This window comes from Heteronotia binoei, chromosome 2, assembly GCF_032191835.1.
Source record: "Heteronotia binoei isolate CCM8104 ecotype False Entrance Well chromosome 2, APGP_CSIRO_Hbin_v1, whole genome shotgun sequence".
NCBI lineage: Eukaryota > Metazoa > Chordata > Lepidosauria > Squamata > Gekkonidae > Heteronotia > Heteronotia binoei.
The window spans coordinates 36,164,699-36,190,480 of NC_083224.1; the positions used below are offsets into that span (position 1 = coordinate 36,164,699).

The following is a 25,782-nucleotide window of genomic DNA, read 5'->3' on the forward strand; positions in this document are numbered from 1 at the left end:
ATGCACCCTCTGAAAGTTTCATAATGAGAATTGATAGAGAGAGAAGCCCTTGAAATTTTCTGTCCTGAATCTTTCAACAGTGCATTTGAACCCAAGTGTTCAGACAGTTGTCTCATAAAATATTGGGGCTCATCCACTTCAAATTCGAATACTAAGATATTTGTGGAAATTTCATGTCACTTTGACTCCTGTGCTTCTGTAAATGAAGCTGACTGGAAGTTCTTGGCTGTCAGAAGCTTGTCACTTTGAGAAGACTTTGATTCCCAGGCCTCAAACCCACCCATGAGAGACTCTGTATTTGTTGAAATGTTTGTACAAGGCACTCATGAGTGTTCCCTTTTTAAAAAAATAAATAAATCCGTCTTTTAGGAAGACAGCGACCCTGCAGTGAATGAGAGCTTAAGTATCGAAAATACCCTGTGGGCCAGCACAGTGATTGCTTCAGGTAAGGCCTAAAATGTATGTGTTTCTGAGGGAGTATGTTAGCAATTTTTAAAAAATCTCTTTGTAATTGAAATAATCATCTCTTGTCAATGAAAATTAGTGGTTGGAATGAAGTTTCCCACTTGTCCTAACACCACAGGGGAGTTTGAGTTGACATCTAATTACCCCCTTGGACATTTATAGATGAGAAGGCCTTGGAATTCTAATAACCTTTGGGCAAAGCATCCCCTGCCAGAACAGCACTTAATTGCTCTCAATATTGATGTTTTAAATCTGTAACAGAAAGGGTATCAACGGATTATAGATGGAAGTGGGATAAAAGATCTCCAAGTCATTTCACCATCACCACCCCATTTATAGTTCCATAGAAAGACATCTTGTAAAAGTAACACCACATGTATCATATAGAAATTAGGGGAAAGTGGACAAGGTCCCTAATAAGTACTTCTTAAAGAAAGATTTTTTTTTTTATCCATGCAATCAGTGTATCTGTCTGCTTTTTGTGTAAACTTGATTTCCTTCCCTTCCCTCTTTCTGTGGGAGAATTAGAAGATACACCAGATAGATGCTTCCTGTGGTCTTGCTGTCCCAGTGTTGCCAGGTCCCTCCTGACAACTGGCAGGGAATGTGGGGAACTTACGAAGAGAAAGAGAAAGGCCTAGGCCTTGTCATCAGAGTCACACAGGAAGTAACATCATCATGCCAGTGACATCCAGGAGACACTCTGGTGTCTGGGCAAAAATTCTGTGGTAAAACCAGCTTCTACCATAGAGTTTTTGCCCAAATACCAAAGTGTCGCCCAGGTATTGCTGGCATGATATCACTTACTGTGTGAAACCAGCAATCCTATGGTACAGTGGTGGCCACTTATGTGTTTAGGTGGAAGGAGTGGTTGGGGGTGGAGAAAATCCAAGGTAGCACTAAATGTATTGATGTTTTTAGAATTTTATGGATTTAATTAACTGTTTTTAAATGTTATTTATTATACAATGTATGTATCGAATTTTATGCTGTTAGCCGCCCTGAGCCGCTTGGTCGGGGAGGGCGGGATAAAAATAAAATGTATGTATGTATGTATGTAAGTATCTATCTATCTATCTATCAATCTATCTATCTATCATCTATCTATCATCTATCTATCTATCTATCTATCATCTATCTATCTATCTATCTATCTATCTATCTATCTATCTATCTATCTATCTATCTATCTATCTATCTATCTATCTTTAATTAATCCAAGGAAGCATTGGACGTTAGACTTTGAGCTGTGGTACGCTAACCAGAAATTGAGCTAGGTATATAAAAATGCAGTTAACATATTGAACCATCTACTGCCTTTGTGCTACTGAATCTCAGTTAGGTATTGTGGCTCTGCTTGTTAATCAGAGCCATTTCTCTGTATTATTTTAATGTTTAAATTGGACTACTTGCTGCATAGACTTTGAAAAGTGCTCCAGGATAGCAGATACGTAGCTGTGAGTGCTATAGTACAGTCATGACTTCTGGGAACCTCTAGAGGGTATCATAACACAAATGTTTAACAATATGTAACATTTAGAAATAATTTTCCTGTGGACTTGGTGAAATGCCACTAGTCATGCAAGTGTCTTAATACCTTATTTTCCTTCCCACCCCCCCACAACCTGAGGTGGTTGTAAAAATGGGAAGAGGAAAGAAATTCATCTACATAGATCCTAATAATTTAGTCTTGCTGCTGATCAGCATGCATTCATGAGTAAAGGCAGCTGTTCTAGTGAGCAAGATTCTACCCCCACCCTCCTTTACACGCAGGTTTCAATAGTCACCATAGTTACCAGAGACTTCAGTCTTAAGTGAGTCTTAAGGATGCTGCTTGTAGTCAAAGAGAGACTGCTAACCTAGCTTGCTAGCTAACTTAGGCCCATGATCAGTCAATGGTCCCCTGTGTCGTGGCACCCATCTTTCCTGGATAGCCAAACTGTGGCCTAAATGCCCATTGTGATACAAGCAATGGGGTTTTGTGGCACTCTTGCACAGGAACGGGAGGATCCGCAGGCCATGGACCAGTTGTTTGCAGGTCATAAAGGCTTCATATCCTTCCCTGAAGCACGAGTCACTTTAAAGTTCCTGTGTGCACAAAACAAAAAGTGCACCTCAGATTATTTCATCTGTCTGCTCCCTGGTCCATTGGATGAGAAGAACACCAAGGCCTTCTGGTCTCTGTATGTAGGAGTGACTGTGGCTTTGTAGTGGAGCATCTGCTTGACATACAGAAGGTCCCAGTTTCAGTCCCTGTCATCTCCAGTTAAAAGGGTCCAGTAGCAGGTGACATGAAGGACCCCTCTATCAAAGACCCTGGAGAGCTGCTAATGGTCAGAATAGAAAATACTGACCTTAGTAAACCAATGGTCTGAGGCGGTATTGCATCCTTTTAATTTGCATCAGACTTGGGAAAAAGATTAGTCATCCCGATTTATAGTTCATGTTTTGCCTTGCAAGTAATTTAAAACACTGTTAGGTGAACGTATGAAGCTGCCTTATACTGAATCAGACCGCCGGTCCATCAAAGTCAGTATTGTCTACTCAGACTGGCAGTGGCTCTCCAGGGTCTCAAGCTGAGTTTTTTCACACCTTTTTGCCTGGACCCTTTTTTGGAGATGCTGGGGATTGAACCTGGGACCTTCTGCTTACCAAGCAGATGCTCTACCACTGAGCCACCGTCCCTCCCCTGATCCATCTCAGTCAAAGTTTTTGCTTCAAGGGTGAAGATCATATATTGGCTCACTTCAGATGTAACTGCAGACTGTGAATTTGCCTCTGCATGAATAAGGCTGGGTCCCCTCTCTATATATGTGCAACTGCCTAATAAATGGTTTCTACTTTAATGGCAAACCACAGTTTGTGTTTGAACTGGTGGACACTGGACGTGTTTTTTAGCTAGCAGTTCTAAACTGGCAACAAGTTTCCATTGGCAAACCTGGTTTTCAGGGTCAGCACAAATCATAATTTACTGTCTGGAAAACACCAGTATTCTGAAAACAGAATTATTTCATTGGCTGGCTGTATATGAGGGAAGAGAAGAGGAGGGAGTGCATAAGCCTAGGTCACTCAAGCTTATTCACACAGTAAACTATGGTTTGTTATTTCATCCAAACTGAACAGTTGTCTTGTATTTCATGTTATTGCTAGGCAGCAATAATGAGCCTCAGCAATAAGGCTTTAGCTGTAATTTATTTATTTATTTTGGGTTTTTTATATATTTGTGTGTGTTTGCACCTGGAAGTCATGTCAGCCTCTGGTAACTGACCCTTACTGGGGGCCTGGAAGATATTCAGAGAAGTGGCTGAATAAACCTATCCCAGCAGAGTATTTCAAGGACAGTCTCCCATCCAAGTACTAACCACAGTTGACCCTGCTTAGCTTCCGAGATCTGATGAAATCAGGCTTGCCTGGGCTATCCAGGTTAGGACTCAGCTGTAATTTATGTTGCTGTGGTGTTAGTACTTGACAGCATATTCTGTTGCATATCAATATGAGCGTTGATGGTTTCTGTGGGTATAAATCGTGTGTACTAAAAAAGCACCTTGGGTGTATCAAGTGGAAAGCAGAATCGATTTCCTAAACCCACATGTGGGCATACCAGTTTTCTTTCTGAGTCAAACTTCCCACGGGTCTGTGCTACAAATAATCAAAATGATTTCCATGCATTAGGTTTTTGTTTTGTTTTTTAAAACAACCCTCTCTTTTATAACAACGTTTCTGTCTTTAAACTTCGTCTTTTCATTTTGTCTCAGGAACTATTGTGGGCGTTGTTCTATATACAGGCCGAGAACTGCGCAGTGTCATGAACACATCAAATCCACGGAGTAAGGTAAGGAATGAGGTTCTGCACAGGCCATTTTTACAGTCATGCTGTACTGCATCCAGAGTTGTGACTGCATTTTTCATTTGATAAGGAGTTCCAGCCAGTTTGGGATCCTTGCTGATATCTTGAAAGCTCCATTATTTATTTAGGGCAGGTGTGTCGAAATCATTTGTTATGAGGGCTGGATTTGACACAAATGGGACTTTGTGGGACTGAGCCATGCATGTCATAAAATGTAATGCCAAGGAGCAGAGATATAAACTTTATAAAGGACACAGATAAACACAATTGACGATATTATTTTTTAACTTAAAATACAAATATGCTTAAAACTCTCACGATATTCTGTTTAGAATGGAAAGGTGGGGGGAATAGTGGGATTTGGCAATGCAATTTTAAAAATAAAACATCAAGAAAAAGCACAAGGATCATAGCAGAAACTAAAAATATAAAATGCTCTGAGCCTAGGAAAACACAAAATGGCTGGGCATTGCAATTTTCTTCCTGCCCTGGCTCTACTCAGATGGACAATGGCTCTCCAGTGTAATATCCCCCTTTGGCTATGGGTTCCCAGGTTAGAGTACTCATTAGGCACCGGTTTTCAGGTCCATTCAGCGGAGACAAGCTGGCTCAAAGCAACAGCCCTTTATTTGCAAGGAACATCAGCTGGCCATAAACACTGCAAAGGTGTAAATGCTTGATATCCACTCCATTGAAATACACTGCAGCACAGACAAAGTTGCAAGGAAAACATGGAATGGGTTTTCCATTAAGGTCTCTGGGCCCAGACAGACCAGTGTATCTGGGGGGCAGAGACCTTAATGGAAAATCCATTCTGTATTTTCTTTGCAGCTTTGCAGATCCAGAAGAACTTCCAGCTGAAGCAGGCAAAGACAAGGCAGAAAGAGCTAAGAACCTGGTCAGCAGCCTCAGAGCTTTGAAGGATGAGGACAGGAAGGGGGGGGGGAGAGAAAATTACTGTGGGCCTGATTGAAGCCTTGGGAGGGCCAGGAGTTTGACAGCCCTGATTTAGGGGATTTCTGCACTGTCCCTACAGAGATCTGCTCACAGTGGATCACAGTGCAGAAACAATACATTGAAATAAGTATAAGCAACATAGGACAACTGATAGTGAAACAAACCATAAAAATAAGACAGGGCATTTAAAAAAACCCAGTGTAAAACAACATTTGGGGGTCCAAAGAAATTCTTTGTCCTGCCTTTCCCTTCTCACACTGTCTCCGCAAAGCACCACACTAAAGGATCATAGTATTTCTGAAAAATCCCAGATCCCAGTATCGGTATGGTATTTGGATCCTGGATTCTTCAGAAATCCCAATTTTTTCTGGGTCCAATAGACCCAAGAAGAAAAATATCTGTAGTTTTAAAAAAACCCGCCCTGACTCTGGGGCTTCTCCTTGCAGCATGGTTTAAATTGTGCTTAAAGAAAAACTGGCCCCAGGATCTGCTTGTGGCAAGGAAGGAGATCACTCCTTGCTGCACACTGACTTGGCTGGGAGTGCTTCTCCTGGAGAAGCTATCCCCAGGATCCTTCCTTCCTTCCTTTCTTCCTTCCTTCCTTCCTTCCTTCCTTCCTTCCTTCCTTCCTTCCTTCCTTCCTTCCTTCCTTCCTTCCTTCCTTCCTTCCTTCCTTCCGTGGCTCTCAAATATCCGATGTTCATGTCTTGCGGCTCTCAAACATCTGACCTTTATTCTGTGTTGCTCTTTTGTTAAGCAACTCTGGCCACCCCTGGAGTAGACAATACTGACTTTGGTGGACCCAAGCACTGATTCAGTGTAAGGGAGCTTTGTGTTTGTGTCTTCTGGTGCTTTCAGACATACCACCCAAATCCTTTCAGCAAAGGCCAGATAGGAGTTATGGGCAGTGTTTGCCTGCAGTGCAATTTTGTTCTCAAATCCTGTATTTACTTCATCAGTATATGGGATAAGGCACTTTCTCAACTGTGCTGCATAATGCAGCCTATTTATTTTGTCCTGTTTGCTCTGTTGGCTCTATCTGCGCCACCTTCATCACTTTCGGGGTGTGGATCCCCCAGTGGGGTGGGCTCCCGACTCCCTCCGCCGGCTGTTTCTGATAGCCCTGCGCCCCCTCTTTCATTTGATATGTGTCCCGTGCGGATGCCACCCTCCCGCCGGGAGATGCCGCAAAATGAGCCCCCTTGAGGCTTATGGCGGCAGGGCTTGGGGGAAGCGAGCTAGACTGCTGTTCTTTTGAGGGGTCATAGAGTGTTTCGAGCCCGTCCCTGTGGCATCGGTCCCATCGTTGTGGGGCCCAGGGGGCCGGCGCAGCGGCACGCTGAAGCAGCCTGTCGGTCACTTCCGGGTTCCTGTCCTGCATCTCGACCTGTGTTATTAGTGACAGGCTGCTTCGGCGTGCTGCTGCGCCGGCCCCCTGGGTCCCACAACGATGGGACCGATGCCACAGGGATGGGCTCGAAACACTCTATGACCCCTCAAAAGAACAGCAGTCTAGCTCGCTTCCCCCGAGCCCTGCCGCCATAAGCCTCAAGGGGGCTCATTTTGCGGCATCTCCCGGCGGGAGGGTGGCACCCGCACGGGACACATATCAAATGAAAGAGGGGCGCAGGGCTATCAGAAACAGCCGGCGGAGGGAGTCGGGAGCCCACCCCACTGGTGGATCCACACCCCGAAAGTGATGAAGGTGGCGCAGATAGAGCCAACAGAGCAAACAGGACAAAATAAATAGGCTGCATTATGCAGCACAGTTGAGAAAGTGCCTTATCCCATATACTGATGAAGTATATACAGGATTTGAGAGCAAAATTGTTTCCGGCGGTGATATTTGGGGGATTTTTAGGGACGTCACAGGAAGTGCTGTGAAGTCACTTCCTGTTTCCGGCAGTGGCATTTGGGGGAAATGATGTCATTTGGGGGAAGTGATGTCACAGGAAGTGATGTCACTTCCTGCTTCCGGCAGGTGGCGCAGGGGGGGAAATGATGTCACAGGAAGTGATGTCACTTCCTGTTTCCGGCAGGTGGCGCGGGGGAGAATGATGTCACAGGAAGTGATGCCACTTCCTTTTCCCGGCGGTGGCATGACGTCACCGGAAGTGACGTCACTTCCTGTTTCCGGCGGCGCACGCGCTTCGCGCGCGCACCCCTACCTTCCCCCTCCCCAAGGTGTCCCTGGCTGGCCTTCAGACATTATGGCCACCCTAGATCATACCTTGGAACGCTTGGGACAATTAAGCATAGTTCTCTCTGAGACAGTAAGAAAGTATGTGTGTCTGGACAGTACTAACTCGGAATGTGGGGGCCCCCTCACATGATCAAATGCTAATCCATACACCACCACCCCATGTCTTTCAACAAGGATCTAGCCCAGCCTTTTTCTTGGTATTTTCATTTTCTAATTGTGTAAGAATTTTTTTTTCATGAAGAGATCCATTACATTCTGTAAGCCCACCTCCACACTGAAATGATACAGTCCAGATGGACCGGAGACACAAGTTTGCCACCTTGGTGAAAAGAAGGCCCTGGTCACAATAATTTAGTATGTAGCAGTTACTCCTTTACATGTTTCATCTACTCTGTCAGACTCTCACTCGAGGTGAGTGAAGAGTAATTTTTTCTCTTTTTCTATACACTAGTTGGGTTCTGTGGCTATGGAGCAGCAACAATTATGACATGTTACAATCAGTCTTCGTATCTGATGAAGGGAACTTTTGAAAACTTATACCCTTAGAAAACTTGTTGCTCTTTAAGGTGCTACTGGACTCAAATCTCCACCATTTCTTTTGTCCTTCTAGATTGGCCTCTTTGACCTGGAAGTGAACTGCCTCACCAAGATTCTCTTTGGCGCTTTAGTAGTGGTTTCTCTTGTCATGGTAGCTCTTCAACACTTCGCTGGCCGCTGGTATCTTCAGATCCTCAGATTTCTTCTTCTTTTCTCAAATATCATTCCAATCAGGTATGAGGTGTCTGAGGTACTTTTTTTTCTTTTTAAAGCAGTAACATTAAGATATGTTAATCTCAGTTAAGATATGTCTACAGAGGTATGGAGAGGGGAATGACAAACGTGAACATACAATAAACAGGAGCTAGATTCCAGACCCTCATCCTGAGTCCAGTCATGGATTGTAGCTTTGCTCCAGATTTCTTAATGACAAATGAAATAAGTGAACAGAAATCTCAGGTGATGCATTAGTTGCTGGGTTGTATCATTTCAGATGGTTGGGTACCTTTTTAAAGGTCTGCATGATCCCCCACACATAAAATACTCTTGGTATGTATGAAACTCACCTACAGTGTCTTTTCTTACCTAATTGTGTACATACAAAGAGTACTTTATTTATTTAAAACCACTTTATGCTGCCTTTCTACCCAAACAGCAATCATTAAAACATTTAAACAATTAAAAATACAGTTAAAATTATAAAATTAAGAAAAACACATAAACACACAGCACTAGAAGGAAAGGCAATATCATTGAGAGTACACCAGATGAAACAAAAAGGGTTTACCAGCTGGCAAAAGACACCAGAAGACAGCCATATCAGCAGAAAAATCTCTCAGTACCATCTGAATACCTATCAGATCCATTAGGCTACCTTTTTAAACTGATCTCCCACCCTTGAGGAGTCTTGGTAGCAATGAGTCTTACCCCAGCAAGTAGTGAACTCCCCATAACAAAGGGACCATCTTCAGTTCCCCCTCTTTTAGATCACCTTCTTCCTGCTCAGAATAAAACACAAAAAACTAGCTCTGCACCATGTGCGTGGCCTTTTATTACCTGAGACAGGCCCACAGTTGTCATGGAGACTATGAAATCCTGAGCTGCTCCTGACTTTATGTAGAGCATTAGTTGAAATATTCAGTTCCTCTGAGATGGTACAATGTCTGACACAATACAGTGTGTGTGGATTTTTTTCTTTGTGGTTGAACTTCTTTGCCCACAGAAAGCTGAGCAGCTTTCCACACAAATTGGGCACCGTGGGAATTTGTTTTTTACTTGGTTCCTTTTAAGTTCATCCCTCAACCTGCCTCTTCAGTGATTTCTGGGGAGCAAGTGAGTTTTCATATTCATCCAGGTTTTCAGAGAGCAAGAAGTTATTAATGACTGTGTTTTAAATTCTTATTTTACTTTTTGTTGCCTACATGTTTATTTATTTATTTGATTTATATCCCGCCCTCCTTGCCGAAGCAGGCTCAGGGCTGCTCACAGCATAAAATCCCAACAGACAGTTAAAATTAATATTAAAATTACACATTCAACAATAAAACAAAATATTCAATAGTTAAAACAGTTAAGAACAGAATATTAGTTTGGTGCTATATCAGTGGCGACGGCATTTCTTCCACTTCCCTGAAATACAGGCGCTGTGTCAGTTAAATGCCAGCCGGAAGAGAACAGTCTTGCAGGCCCTGCGGAACTGCGCAAGGTTCCGCAAGGCCCTTACTTCCTCTGGCAGTTGATTCCACCAGCAGGGGGCTGCAATCAAGAAGGCCCTGTCTCTGGTGGTTTTTAATTTGGCCTCCTTTGGCCCGGGGATTACTAGTAGATTTTGTGATCCCAATTTGAGTACCCTGTGGGGAACATGTGGGGAGAGACAGTCCCTAAGGTAGGCAGGTTCTAGGCTATATAGGGCTTTAAAGGTGATAACCAGCACCTTGTAACGAATCCAGTATACTATTGGTAGCCAGTGCAGTTCCTGCAGTCCCAGCTGAATGTGCTCCCATCTGGGGAGCCCCAATAACAGTCTGGCAGCCACGTTCTGCACTAGCTGCAGCTTCCGGGTTCGGCACAAGCGCAGCCCCATGTAGAGGGCATTACAGTAGTCCAGCCTCAAGGTGACCATTGCATGGATCACTGTTGCCAGGTCGCTGCACTCTAGGAAGGGGACCAACTGCCTTGCTCGCCTAAGATGGAAAAAAGCGGCTATAGCACTGGCTGCTATCTGGGCCTCCATTGTCAAGGCAGGCTCCAGTAGCACCCCCAAGCTTTTGACCTTGTGCGCCATTGTCAGTGGGAATTTCCCTACCCAGACTGCTGCGATTCAGGCAAAGGACCTCTGTCTTCGCTGGACTGAGCTTCAATCTACTCAGTCTAAGCCATCAGGCCATGGCTTGTAGCGCCAGGCCGGCCGTCCATCAGTAGATAGAGCTGGGTGTCATCAGCGTACTGGTGACAAACCAACCCATACCTCTGAGCAAACTTTGGTGAGTGATCGAATATTTAATAGCTAACTGTACTTTAATATTTAATATAACATTGCATAGTATTTCCCACACAGCTTCTTGTATCTCATTTAGTGCTGGCATATAGAAATATACTTAAGATATAAAGACTTGATTATTTTCCTTGCTTTCTCCCCCTCCCCCTTTATAGTTTACGGGTGAACCTTGACATGGGGAAAATAGTCTACAGCTGGATGATCCGGAGGGATTCCAAAATTCCTGGCACTGTGGTTCGATCCAGTACCATCCCAGAACAACTAGGAAGAATATCCTATTTGCTTACAGATAAAACAGGTATCTTTGCAGGTGAAGGAGTTGTGTTCTGATGTACAAGTAAGAGAAGTTTGCTCGTAATTCATGATAGGCACAAACCTTTTGATTGATGGGTTTACATTCCCACCTTCCTCCCTTTGCACAGCAAGCCAACTTGAATTCAAAGCATACTGCCAACATTACGGAATTTCCTCTTCAGTCAGAAAGTTGGAATTTGATACATATCAAGATGCAACTGGTCTCAGTGGGGTTGGATCCCATCTAAATTCCATGCAAGGAAGTATGACTTGCCTGCCTCCCCAGTCCTCTCTCACACTAAAGCTCAAATTGCCACTGTCCCCATCCTGGGGGATTGGAGAGCTTTTCCCATGGGATCCAACTCATTGTCTTCCTACAGGTTACTCTAGTAATTTAGTCAGTCTTTTCATTTTATTAAGCTATCTCAGCTGATCCAGGGGGGAAATATGGCAGATATATTGTACCCCTTTTCTTCACTGTGGATAAAAGAGCAGGGATAATTATGAGAAGCCCTGATTTGACTATACTTGACTTAGAATTTTGTTCCTGTTCAAGGGACTCTAACACAAAATGAGATGGTTTTCAAACGCCTACACCTTGGAACTGTGGCTTATGGACTGGACTCCATGGATGAAGTTCAGAGCCACATATTCAGTATATACACTCAGGTAAGCAAAGCAACATTGTTGTAAAGTTACATGATGGACTTCATGTTCCAGAGAACCAGTTTGGTGTAGTGGTTAAGTGTGTGAACTCTTATCTGGGAGAACCGGGTTTGATTCCCCATTCCTCCACTTACAGTTGCTGGAATGGCCTTGGGTTAGCTCTTGCAGGAGTTGTCCTTGAAAGGGCAGCTGCTGTGAGAGCCCTCTCAGCCCCACCCACCTCACAGGGTGTTGTGGGGGGAGAAGATATAGGAGATTGTAAACCACTCTGAGTCTCTGATTCAGAGAGAAGGGCAAGGTATAAATCTGCAGTCCTCTTCTTCTTCTTCTGGTGCCAAAAAACTGGGAAGATACTTATATAAGCTTAATTGACCTTCAAATTTTATCTATGTGTGTTTTCTCCAGCCCAAAATCTTATTCTATGGGGCACAATGTTTAGTTTTTGAAACTGAACGGAGTTTCCAGCAGCTTATGAGGCTATGTTGATTGGTCAATAGATCCAAGCTCATAGGTTGGAGGTTTGGGACAGGAAATGTACAATAGGGAGTTGTTACTTCATAAAAAGCATATTGTATACAAAAATGTAACTAATACAGTAAACATAGCTCACTATGTGGATATATTCACATATGGGGGAAAACACACTTGTATTATAGCAAGGACTGAGATTTTTCCCTCCTATGTCTTCCATGTAGCAACAATCAAACAGGGGAGGGGTCATTGCTCAGTGCTAGAGCATCTCCTTAGTTTGCAGAAGGTCCCAGGTTCTGTCCCTGGTATCTCCAGTTAAGAGGATCAGGAAAGAAGTGATGTGAAAGACCTCACCCTGAGACCTTGGAGACCCGCTGATAATCTGAGTAAACAGTAATGACTGCGATGAACCAATAGTCTGATTAAGTCTAAGGCAGCTTCATTTGTACAGTGGAGGAGTCACTAAAATTCAGCTGCCCAATCTGATGATTATGGATAGCACATGTTCCCATTTGTGGGCTCCTGGGACAAATGGTCATAGTGTCTGAAAAGGGTTTGCACTCCTGAGTAATGTGGGATGGAGAGAATATGGAGAAGGGGAAGTACATTCAATACTTTTTCACTCTCTGAGAAAGTTATGACTTACACCTTCATTGCAAGTCTGTTTTCATGTCTTGTTCACTGTCAGTTCTTCTGTAGCGATCAATGAGGCTATCTTGGGTTTTGGTACAGATCTTTATTAAAATTTAACTGATACAGTTTTCATTTAGTAGCACTGAACAGTGGTCAAAGGGAGCTCCCTGGGAAGTATATGTTTAAATATAATTAAAAGGTTAGATTCTTTGGTAATTGGAAGCATTTGCTAGCCATGATTCATTTAAACTGTAGTTCTGATTCATTGCTCTAATTATTGTTACCATGCTATGCCCTTTGACCTGGAAGTGAAACTTTTGTCCTCTTGACACAAGAGGTTAACAGAGCAGGAAACGGGATGCCTATATGTTCCCCTTGTGACTGGCATAATTTAGTAATTGTAAAATTACCTGAAAGGTCTGATGTGGAGTCTAAAAATAGTATTAAAAATTAAATGATCTGCTTTCTGCCTCTGTCAGCCCATCTGTTTTCAGTGATCCTGTTAATGAATGCATAAATTTGTTTGTTCGTTCAGGTTTTTTTGCTTAGCTAAGTTAGTTCCACAAAAGACACAGTTTAGCATTTTTATAAAGTTTTATTTTCTCTTCACAGTTTTTCTAAACAGCTATGAAGTCTTGATGCCCTGTTAGAGTGAGAAAGTGAAAGTTTCATAAGCATGTAGAAGATCCATGAATATTCTCTTTGCACTAAGGATGCCTGCATCATCTAATGGACTGTCTTTGAATAGAGATTAAAATTTAACTGGAATCTGAATTAAAATATCTCTACTCAGCTCTAAACAGACTTGAGTTACTGGGATCTTATCACCAATTTGGTTCCAGTGCGAGAGAGTTCCGTTAGCAGAATGGGACTTTCTCATGTTCCCTCTATTTTGCTGCAGCCCAAAAGGCTTTGTGAAATGCTGCTTCTGTGAGAACAGGGAATCCCCCCCCCCCTTTTCCGGATCAGCCTGAAGAGTGAATCTGCAGCAGAAAGAGGGATTCAGCAAAAAACCCCAAAAAACCCAACTTCTCTTAGTGGAAATTGACTGCTGGATCCAACCCACCGTCTCTCTGCATCAGTTATCCATCTCTAAAGGGGAATAAAATTTAACTTGCAAGGATAAGGCTATTCCTGAATTCCACAGCTGCTAGATTCAAAATTGGGAGTTTCTTTTACAAAGTTTGGTCAGTTTAAGGCAAACTTATGGCTGTGTTTCTCCCCCCAGAAGGATTAAATCCATTAGCAAAACTGACAAAGCTCGGACCCATTTTTGTTTGAAAATGGCGCGTGAATACTATGAAATGCTATATGAATGCACTCCCCCTTGCAGTCTTCTTGCTTCCAATAAAAAATCCATTACTGCCTGGGCCTTTTCTTTTGGTGCCTTACTGCTGTGGAACAGCCTCCCAGCAGGGGCGAGGCAGGCATCTACCTGTGGGACTTTCCTTCCAGTTGACACAATCTGGGCTTTGTCCTTTTTCTTAGCAGTCCCAGGAGCCACCTGCTTCCAAAGGCCCTGCCTTGGCTACCAAAGTCCGGAAAACCTTGAGCAGTCGGGTCCACGAGGCGGTAAAAGCAATAGCTCTCTGCCACAATGTGACTCCTGTCTATGAATCCAATGGTGTGACGGATCAAGCTGAAGCGGAGAGGCACTACGAAGATTCGTGCAGGGTCTACCAAGCTTCCAGTCCTGATGAGGTAAAAAACTTGAGCTAACATGGTTGGGTTTCTTGATTTTGATTGTGTAATTTTTTTTAATAGTACAGTGGGGGGAATCTAAATCTGTTAAAAGAAATCAATGTGCACAGCTCATTAGAACATAAGAGAAGCCATGTTGGATCAAGCCAGTGGCCCATCCAGTCCAACACTCTGTGTCACACAGTGGCTAAAAAAACCAGGTGCCATCAGGAGGTCCATCAGTGAGGCCAGGACACTAGAAGCCCACCCACTGTTGCCCCCACCCCATTATTGAATTCCTGTCAGCATCATATATGGGGAGATTTGTTAGAGCTGCCTACCTTGAGGTGAGCAGCATTTCCAGACCCTAGTGGCCAATCAGCCAGCTGACAGGGGAAAACAGCAGCAAACTGAGGACTAGGTCTCTGTCTCCAGTGACATGGCAATATCACTTCCAGTGTGCACCCAGAAGTGATATTATCCTGGTGCTCTAGGGCTCTGTGTTATTTGGGCAAAAGCTCTATGGCAAAAACAGCTTCTCCCATAAAGTTTCTGCCCAAATACCTGGGTGTCACCATGTCACCAGCCACATGGTAACATCACTTCCAGTAGGCACAGGAAGTGAAGTCACCACATCACTGGCAACAGAGGCCTAGTCCTCAGTTTGATGGTGGTAAGTCCCACCCACCCACCCCTGTTGGTTGCCAGGGGGTGGGGCTTGCAGATCTCCTCAATTTACCACTGATCTCCAGACAACAGAAATCAGTTCCCCTGGCGATAATGGCTGCTTCGGAGGGTGGATTCTCTGGCTTTTACACCCCCACTGAGGTCCCTCCTCTCCCCAAACCCTGCTATTTCTAGGCTCCACCCCCAAAATCTCTAGGTATTTCCCAGCAACCCTAAAAATAGAAGTGGCATTCATGGAAAAGATCCATCTAAATTTAAAGCCCCATCATCTGTAAGAGTCAGGGCACTTAAAAAAAAGAAGAATGTGCTAAAATCATTCCCAATCAAATGCTGAACCAAGAGTATTAAAAAACTGATTGGGGGAGGAGGAGCACAGAGTACGCCAGGCTTTCTCTGTGCACATGAGATGTTTGTGTGCATCCTTACTGCAGATGACTGTTAAATTAGAGCAGAATGTCAGTTGAAAAACCTTCACAGAAGAAAGATGGTGCTCAGCGGCCATTCCCTGTGGGCAACTCTTTCAAAGTTCCTTCCAGATCTCTACCTTTGAAATCCTATAGCAATAAAATATTATTAAAGCAGGAAGGTCAGCTTGTGTCAAAACCAGAACAAAACCTTGTGGTTGGGATGTTTTGTGGAGGTTTCCCCCCCTTCCACTTCTGAGCAACAAGGGTAATTTTTACCAGTTGGTACAGGATTCATTTCCTGAAACACAAAGCAGGATTTCCTAAATTTGTTTCCTGTGCGCATTCCTGGGCAGGGACTCCTTGAAAAGCATCTTTATTGAGAGATCAGTTACAGCCTTTAGGGGGCTCCCTGGTCCTGTCAGGCTGAGGCCATACAGTAACCGAGAAGGGAAATGTAATAGGTAGGATCCGATCAGAGATAAACAGCCGGAGAGGACTGTCGGCAGCCTGGCCTTTAACCCTGACAACACTTCACCGCTTTGCCGGATGTGAAAGAATGTCCTGATCAATGGCTCACAGGCCGCATTCCTCATGTCTGTGTGACCGACTTGAGGCTTCGGAGCTGCAGCTAAACATAAACAGGGATCTCTTTGACTTGCTCCAATACCAGAGCTTTACCAATAATAGCTGTTCTGCCAGTAGCTTGATGCAATTTAGTGAGCTGAAAGGGTAAACTTTTATGCAGGTAAATGAGGAAGTTGACTGAAACAGTTGGTGATGCTTCTGCTACTGTGGTTTGGGGCACTGTTCTGTGTTCTTCTCTTCCCTGAGGGGAAGTCCTCCTTGTAAGGAGGGGGATACTGGCATTTTCCTTATAGTTTGTTTACCAAACCTCTCTCTCTCAACTAGATTGCCAATTTCCAGGTGAGGCCTGGAGATCTTCTGGATTTATATCTGAACTCCAGACAACACATCAGTTCCCCTGGAGAAAATGGTTGCCTTGGAGGGTGGAGTTTATGGCATTATACCCCGTTGAAGGCCTTCCCCTCCTTAAATCCTCCCCTCCTAAGGCTCTGCCCCAAATCTCCAGGAATTTCTCAATCCACAGTTGGTCACCCTAAATCTCACCTTTTAACCTCACCTTTATTCCAAGGAGGTCAGAGTGTCAGTTGTGGCTCTCTCTCACTCCTCCTCTAACATCTGTGTTCAGTCCTACAGGTCGATTGGATAGACCAGCAAGGATTTATATAGGCTCTATTCTTCTCTCTATACTTCCTTAAATATCTATGCATTTTTATCCCACCCTTTCTTTAAGCAGGCCAAAGTGACATCCATGGCTCATATCCTGTTTTGTTCCCCCAAACAACAACCCTGTAACAGAGACTGATCCGAGGTCACCCAGTGGGTTTTGAGGTGGAGTGAGGATTTGAACCTAACCACGCTGGCTGTCACAGTTGTGCATGGGTTGAATCAATAGGGACCATAGAGTGAGATGAGGGAGGGGGTTCACTGTTTCCTCTTGCACCATTTTCTTAGTAAACAGGGTCCTAAATGCCTCAATAGGGACAATGTATACATTCTTGTATGGATGCTCCAACATAGAGGTTTTGCTCTGTTTTGGTATACAAACTGGAGTGGGGTATCCACATGATGTTGTGCCCTAATCATCCACTTGCCAAGTTATCCCCTTCTTTGCTCTGATCTTTCCTAGCCTGTTTTAATATATCGTTTTTGGAAAAATCACAAAGTGGCTTTTGCAAACCATGTGGCTGGGAAAGGGTGGATTTTTGAAAGTCTCACCCACATCGCCACCACGTTCTGTGCCCCAGCCCCCTGGGCTTCCACACACACCCCCCATGCCACTAAAGCCCTGTTTTGATTTTTTTTTTTAAGTAGCTGCTGTCGTTTTATAGTGATATAACAATTTACTCCCTGAATTTTCTGCTTTCACCTCTCGCCTTACTTTTAGATGGCTTTGGCTAGATTGAACCATCACAGCAAAAGACTAGGATCTCTTTATTGTGTGGAACAATAGTGAAATAAGAGAAAACTTAGGCTCTTTAATCCTGCATGAAGGCAGGGTGGACCATTAGTTTTCTCTTATGAAGGGCCCTCCCCTGTAAGAGATCTTTAATGGGGTGAGCTGCTATATCCCATCCTTTTCCAATGATCTCTCTTGCACTACATTCCCTTATTGTTTTGTAGTGCATTTCATGGGCTCCATTGTATTTGCTTCCCATACAGTTTTTTTTTTAAAAAAATTGTTTTTATTTATTTCATGTGGTCACCCAAAGTGTGGCTTACAACATTCCCTGATTTTTCTATTTTATCCTTACAACAACCCTGTTAAGTACGTCAGGCTGAGAGTGTGTGTCTGGCCCAAGGTCACCCAGCAAGCTTCCATGGTGGAGTGGGGATTCGAACCTGGGTCTCCCAGATCCTAATCCAACGCTGTAACCACTCTAGAAGAAGAAGACTGTAGATTTATACCCCACCCTTCTCTCTGAATCAGAGTCTCACAATCTTGTTCTTCCTCCCTCACAACAGACACCCTGTGAGGTGGGTGAGGCTGAGAGAGCTCTCACGGGAGCTGCCCTTTCAAGGACAACTCTATGAGAGCTATGGCTGACCCAAAGCCATTCCAGCAGCTGCAAGTGGAGGAGTGGGGAATCAAACCTGGTTCTCCCAGATAAGAGTCCACACACTTAACCACTACACCAAACTGGCTCTCTATCATGCTGGCCTCCTAGACTTTGATGTTGCTGTGGAGGTTGGTCCTACGTTGGAAGGCCCAGCTAGCCTGATCTCCTCAGATTTCAGAAGCTAAACAGGACCAGCCCTATTAATACTTGGATGAGAGACTACCCGGGAAGTCTGGATCAGTAGGCAGGCAATGGCAAACCACCTCTGAACGTCTCTTGCCTTGGAAATCCTACCATTAGGGATGGGCAAGAACTGACTGATGAACTGAAGTTCAGTATGGCTGTTGGCCAGTTTATGAATGGAAGAACCGCCACAAACTTCCATGAATTTTCATGCAATTGTGACTGTGAAGAGCTCTTCATGAAAAACAGCTCCCTGCCACTCAGCTGTTTAGTGTAAGTGGCTTCCTGGCTGCAGCTGGCTATCCAAGAAAACCTGCTTAAATAGCTGAGCTGTGGGAGCATGCTGCCCCCCCCCATCTCAACTGTTTCCATTTTAAACAGCTGAGCCCGCTGGGGCTCACAGATGAGCTATGGGGACAGCTTGCTTCCGTGGCTGTTTAGAGTCCGAAACTACGGAGCCACAGAAGCGGGCTGCCCCTGTGGCTCAACTGTTTTAGGCATGAACCTCACAACCCTGATTTGGTTCATATGCAGGACTGGCCCTGCCACTAGGCAGACTAGGTGACTGCCTAGGGCACCGGCCTTCTGGGGGTCACGAATTGGGTGCTCCCCATGTGACTCAGTGACATTATTTATTTATTTAATTCCACTTTTATCCCGCCCTCCCCACCGAGGCGGGCTCAGGGCAGCTCACACAGACATGCATGTGCATGATTGAACGTAATAGTACAACATTAAAACCATAAAACATAGAGTAAAATAGACATAAAATACATTTGAGAAATGTATTTTTTTGGGGGGGGGGCACCAGAAGTTAGCCTTGCCTAGGGTGCCAGGCTGCCTAGGGCCGGCTCTGTTCATATGCAAGCTGAATGGGTTTGTGGGGTTCCTGGTTTGCCCATGATTCACAAACCCAAGCAAACGGCATTTTTGTGGTTCATTCCCAAAGCGTAGATGACTGGGGAAGGCAATGGCAAACCACCCCGTAAAAAGTCTGTGGTGAAAACGTGAAAGCAATGTAACCCCAGAGTCGGAAGCAACTGGTGCTTGCACAGGGGACCTTTCCTTTTCCCCATCCCTAGTCTCCCTAAGTCTGCTGCAATGTGCCAATGTTTTCCACCACCACCACCACCACCACATAGAGGCTGGGAGGCAATAAGGAACCTACAAACTGCATTCCTGCACAACTATTATGTTCATACCTTTTAAATTCAGCTATTTGATAGTAAATCACTACTGTTCCATTTCCCTCCTCACACTTTCCATTTCAGCTACTTTACTTCCTCTGTGAGTCCAGGGCTGAACAATATAGCATAGTTCAAGCTGTGCTGTTTTGGCAGGAAGCCGCTAACACCCCTCAGAATTAGAGATAATTAATTATTATCAATGGACCGGAAACATCACTAAGGGGCCTTGCTTCATGTTGCATGTCTGTGGTAGAAAAGCTGCTGATTGGCTGTCCTTTTGATGATGTTTGGAGTTAATATTTAACACTTGGTTGGGATTCCTGGAGCAGTGTCAATGGTAGTTTTCTATAGCCCATAAGGCAGGAAGGCAGGAAGATTCAGACATCTGCTGTCACCAGGAACTGCTCAGAGATGTATTACAATACCTTGGCATTAACTTCAGTTTTAAAGCACAAATGTACTATATTCTCTTGCACACTCATGGTGTGATCGACAGATTTTCTTTTTTGTTATGTAGTTGGGGTGGAAATCAAGGTGTTGCTAGCCTGTGCTAGAGCTACAGGAATGTGCTCAGGCTTACAAGTTCCACCACAGAAACCTTGTTCCGCTACTTTCATATGTTCGGAGGCTGGCTACAGATGTGTGTAGAAAACTTGCTGAAATGGATCCTGTTGAATGTGTCCACAGGCAGAACATTTCTGCCCACAAAGTGAGACTTTCTCAGTTCTTACCTCCTACTGGCAGCTTGAAATACCTCATTTGGGAGGGGGATGCAGCGGGAGGGGCAAGGCTTCATAGGTAGAAGCCCTTTCGTCTGCAGAAACTCTTAACAGGATCCAAACCTCTGGCTGCAGACAGTCATCATGTTAATCCAACATTAAGCCAACAGTGCAGATGAACGTATCTTGATTCCAGGCTAGCCAAGAAATCTTATGATGGTCTGGCTCTTTAGCATTACCCAGGGACAGGGCTTTTTCTGTAGCAGGAACTCCTTTGCATATTAGGCCACACACCCCTGATGTAGCCAATCCTCCAAGAGCTTACAGGGCTGTTAGTACAGGGTTCTTTTAAACACCTTCTCCAAGCAATGTATGAACTGCTACCTGAAGAAGGTATCCAAGGAGCCGAAAAAATTGGCAGTCCTGATTATCTCCCAAATTCCAATACCATACCAATATTGGTATTCAGGAATATTAGGAAATTACAATGTTGTTTGGGTTCAGTATACCCAAACAAAAAACAGTGGGGAGGGAAGTATTGTTTTGTAGACACCCCTAATTTCAGTGTTCACCAGTGTTCACCAGCATTGGCTTTCTCCCAGCAAACTAGGATTCTAGAATGTGGCTGAATCCAAGTCCAGAATCCTAGTTTGTGGGAAAGAAAGGAAGCAACTTGAGTTAACCTTGGAGTTTGCATTTGTGCACTCCAAGTAAGTGGAGCTGGATTTAAATTAAGATTTCTTTGTTGTATAGGAAGGGAAGAGACTGGGATGAAGACATGTCCAAATCCAGCAACAAGCTGGCTTCATGTGCAGTATCAGTTTAATGTCTGCTTTGTGGGACAGATGTATTAGGGTTGCCAACTTTCAGGTGGAGCCTGGAGATCCTCCAGAATTATGACTGGATTATAGCCTTGGAAGGTGGACTCCCTGGCATTATACCTTGCAGAGGTCCCTCCCCAGGTTTCACACTCACATCTCCAGGAATTTCCCAGTGTGGACTCGGCAACTCTAGAAATGTAACCTCCTTTTTTGTATGCAGAAGGGCTTGCTCATGTTTTTTAGAGGCAAATGGGGCTACATGGAGCCCACCACCACTTCGTGCCCACGAGCTACAAAATGAGCCAACATGCATGTACATAGACACACGTGTTGTCTTGCTGACCACTATGTGATCTTTCCCCAGTAAATGCCCTTAACACAAGCCATGCTGGTCACCTTATCCCATACACCTTTGCAATATATAAGGAAGCACTAAAGCATATTCTGTTTCTGTAAGAATATTCCAACTCAGAATCATATTGAGTTGTAGAAAAAAAAAATTCAAGTTGTTTGCACTGTGAATTCAATGCTCGGAGCTACCAGCAGCAACAAAATCCAGATTTAACACCAAAGCACCTTGGGTGAAATGCTGGCAGTGAAGGGGTAAACACACTTCTGACAGCAGCAGGGCTGCAGGAGATGAAATCTGCTGGGTAAAAAAATGTTCCATTAAGAACTGAGCAACTTTGTTCTCTGCCTCTGCCTCTCCCCCCCTTCCCTCCTGTTTCATTTGCATGACCTTTGAACTTCAGAGCTCAGCAGTCTATCTGACCTGTGACCTCTCTTCTGTTTAGGTGGCCCTGGTACAGTGGACAGAGAGCGTTGGCTTGACTCTCGTCGGCAGAGATCAGTCTTCTGTGCAGCTGAGGACGCCTGGTGGCCACATCTTAAATTACACCATTCTGCAGATCTTCCCATTCACCTACGAAAGTAAACGTATGGGGATCATTGTCCGGGTGAGTTGCATTCAGCTTCACAATAACAGTCTTAAAATGCAAATATGACAAGCGGTCTCTAGATTTAGGGCCAGTTTTTACTGAGATCTTTCAGCCAATAAAACTATGGAACCACGGTCAGCACTGTTTAGCCGCTCGTGTTTGTGCCCTATAAACTGCAACCCCAGAGAAAGGTTCTCGTTAGCAACTGTATACAAAGAATTGTGGGAATATTGTGGCTTTTGTATTTTCAGCAGTTTGTAACCAATCAATGAAACACAATGGCTTTGGGTATTGTTTTTGTAATGTTCAAATACAATGAAAAGAATGAATTGACAGATGTTTCATCTTGATAGCGAAAGAAGGACCACTCATGTATACAATAGAACATAATTTTGGACTTGGGTGAATGTAATAATCTGATTTCAGATGATGAGGTGCAGTGCTTTTTTAAAAAAAAAATTGCAATTGCACACAAGTTGATTTGTGTGGCAGTCTGATTATTTGGTACAACCCTAGTTTACTTTTTGTTTTAGAATAAGAAATCTCAGCATTTGTATTATAAAGAATACACCTAGACCAGGGGTGGCCAAACTTGCTTAACCTAAAGCCACTTAGAATAAACATCAGATTTTTGAGAGCTGCAAGACATGAATGTCAGATGTTTGGGGGAGGGAGGGAAGGAAGGAAGGAAAATAGATCGGGGGAGGGAGAAGTGGAAAGAAAGCAACTTTGACTTTAAATGCATTCTACCGAGCCACCGGCTGGCTTGGCTTGGAGAAGTGTTTTAAAAAGACAAATGCCTTCCCCAAGCTGGCTGACAAAACAATGAAGGCTTCCAGAGCCACACAATATGTGTGAAAGAGCCACATGTGGCTCCTAAGCCACAGTTTGGCCACCCCTGACCCAGACTCAAGTTCAGTAGCACCTTGGAGACCAACAACATTTTGGGGGTATAGGTTTTTGAGAGCTCTCTTCACCAGATTCATTACAGGGTCAAAAGGAGCTCATTCCACCCACCCACCCCAAAAACCCCTTTTTGGTCCCTAAGGTGCTGCTGGACCCAAATCTAGCTGTTCTACTGAAGATCAACTCAGCGACCCTCTGAATCTAACTTCATGAATGACGCCATTTGCGCAGTGGCATCCAGCGTTTCCAGACCCAACCCACTGAGCTGCTTTCAGGTGACAGAAAGTCATGGCAGTATCTCATAACAAGAAGAAGAGGAGCCAGGTGACAAAGCAAGGGCTATGAGCAGAAAGGGCTGGGGGCATGAAACACAAGTACCCAGAGATGCAGATGTAGTGAGAGCTCTGGTGGAATCTTGTCCATCTCTGAGTGTCCTCACCTTGCTGGCCTGCCAGTCTTCTCTGCAGTTATGCAACGAGAGTTGAGAAATGTGGTAGAACCCTTGGTATTTGGGCAGGTCCTTCTGGAAGGCAGCAAGGAAAAAAAATGCTTGCTCTTTAGGGTCTTGCAAGTCTCAGCCCATGGACTGAAGACCACTGGTTTTGAGCTTTACAATAACCGTGCCAATTTGGGTCAGCATTATAATCCTTTTCTTACATATTTCATTTATTCAAAACATTTCAGTGCTACCTTTCCATCCCAATAGGTTACACTAGGCAGCAGACATCAAAACATTGCAAAAAAACAGACTAATTTCCCAGGCTGAGGGGAGTTCCAGAGTTCTGGCCCCATGACCAAAAAGGCCTTTATAATGATACCACCTGTCTAGCATTGGTTGGGGGGGCACCTGAAACAAGGCCTCTGAAGATAATTGGAGTGGTATACCCCCCCCCCCAGAGCTTTACGCTCCATGGATCAACATATGCTGGTAATCCTTGGTCCAAAAGAAGTCCACTTAGCCTCAATCCGGGCCAGAGCATTCTCTGTCCTGGCCCCTTCCTGGTGGAACAAGCTCCCAGTGGAGATTAGGGCCCTGCAGAGACTGTTGCAGTTCTGCAGTGCCTGTAAGACAGAGCTGTTCCACCAGGCTTTCAACTGAGGCAGTGGACATTTTTATTAACCTGTGGCCTCCCTGCTTCAGCGGCCCTCCTGAAATCATTCTGTAAAGTTGACCCACTACCTTAGGACTACGTCATCTGGTCTTATACCACCTGGGGAATGCATGGGAGGAGTGGATATAATTTGAGATTGCCATCTGCAGAATCTGCATTTGGTTTTTAGAATGTTTGGTTGTTTTACTATATGAATTAATTTAACTCTGTATTTTTTTTAAAAAATAGTTCCGTTTATATCCCGCCCTTCCTGCTGAAGCAGGCTATTTATTGATTGTTGTTACCAGTCCTGAGCCCATTAAGGGAAGGGCAGGTTATAAGTGGTGAATGAATGAATGAATGAATGGTAAGCTAATATGGGAGACTGAGCGAGAATGAATTCCAGGTAGTATCCAGCTTTGGATCAGGTTATAAGTGGTGAATGAATGAATGAATGAATGAATGAATGAATGAATGAATGAACGAACGAACGAACGAACGGTAAGCTAATATGGGAGACAGAGAGAGAATGAATTCCAGGCAGTATCCAGCTTTGGATCAGGTTATAAGTGGTGAGTGAATGAATGTATGAATGAATGAATGAATGGTAAGCTAATATGGGAGACTGAGAGAGAATGAATTCCAAGCAGTATCCAGCTTTGGATCAGAGACTTGGCTATCACCACTAGGTCTCGTTAACATTATTTCAGAAGCAGTTCTCAACAGACTGTTCTGCCTGGCTACTTTTATCTCCAGCTAGAAGAATTCCAGGGTCAGGTGGCCAATTTTACATCCCGCTAATGAATGTTGTTTGCGGCACCTGGCAACCCTTTCAGTTGCCATGACTGTCACCAAGCTATTTTGCAAAGCCCCTGGTGGATTCAGGAGGATGGACCCAGCTGCCTTAGTTGCCAAATGCAAACCGTTTTCTCTGAGCTGTGAGTCTCCTTCAACCAGCCATGGGGCTGCATCATCTACATCAGCCCCTAACTTTCTCCTTCTGTTATAGATTTGTGGCCTGTATACACTGGTGAATCTGTTCTAAAATGTCAGGCTCTGTATCTCACCACAGACGTGGCCACCTGGGTACCAGAATTTCCAGAGTGAAGTTGCTTATACAATTGGATATTTGTGGATTTCAGGAGCTTCCTGCTAGTTAATACAGAGAGAGGACCAGAATGTTGCTGGATCTGTTGAGCTGGGAAGGCTTTTCTTTCTTTTTTTTGGTGGGGGGGGGTGTTACGTGTCTGGGAGAATTTCAGCAGGCTGCATCATAGTTGTGAAAGGAGAAGATCAGTTGTTACTCTGGGTATGTAGACGTGCAGGACATAGGAACATTTCCTTTTTGAATATTTCCTAGCAACGAGAAGCTCCATACCTTTGTAGAAGACAGAACAGTTCCCATGAGCAGTGGAGATACACATCCTCCCGATGTGTTTTGGGTGGGCAATGCATCTTCTGGATGTGAGTGCAGGATGATAGAGAAACATTCCATTTCATGCATTATGGAGAAGCCCTAAGGGATGGGATTCACAAGCTGTATGCATCTAAGAGCCCGTGGAGGGGGCTAGGGATATGGAATTCCAGGAGACTTGGGGACCCCATGGAGCAGAGCAAGTCATGTGATTTTTCATTTTTCAGGTTCGGCTCTAGACTTTGGTTACATTCAGGAAGAACATAAGAGAAGCCATGTTGGATCAGGGAAAGTGTTCCAAACTTTTAATCATTCTAGTTGCCCTTTTCTGCACTTTTTCCAATGCTATAATATCCTTTTTGAGGTGCGGTGACCAGAATTGCACGCAGTATTCCAAATGAGACCGCACCATCGATTTATACAGGGGCATTATGATACTGGCTGATTTGTTTTCAATTCCCTTCCTAATAATTCCCAGCATGGCGTTGGCCTTTTTTATTGCAATCGCACACTGTCTTGACATTTTCAGTGAGTTAT

The 25,782-nt window shown here is 44.2% G+C and overlaps 1 protein-coding gene across 1 annotated transcript in view; it reads left to right on the plus strand.

Moving 5' to 3' along the window:
• The window catches only part of ATP9A (ATPase phospholipid transporting 9A (putative)), a 141,682-nt gene that overhangs the window by 68,027 nt on the left and 47,873 nt on the right, over positions 1-25,782 (plus strand). Inside the window, exons 9-15 of the mRNA XM_060230781.1 lie at positions 370-445; positions 4,221-4,297; positions 8,083-8,243; positions 10,662-10,804; positions 11,357-11,469; positions 14,059-14,271; positions 21,691-21,852. Coding sequence (XP_060086764.1) covers positions 370-445; positions 4,221-4,297; positions 8,083-8,243; positions 10,662-10,804; positions 11,357-11,469; positions 14,059-14,271; positions 21,691-21,852 — 945 coding nt within the window. The remainder of the gene's footprint in view (positions 1-369; positions 446-4,220; positions 4,298-8,082; positions 8,244-10,661; positions 10,805-11,356; positions 11,470-14,058; positions 14,272-21,690; positions 21,853-25,782) is intronic.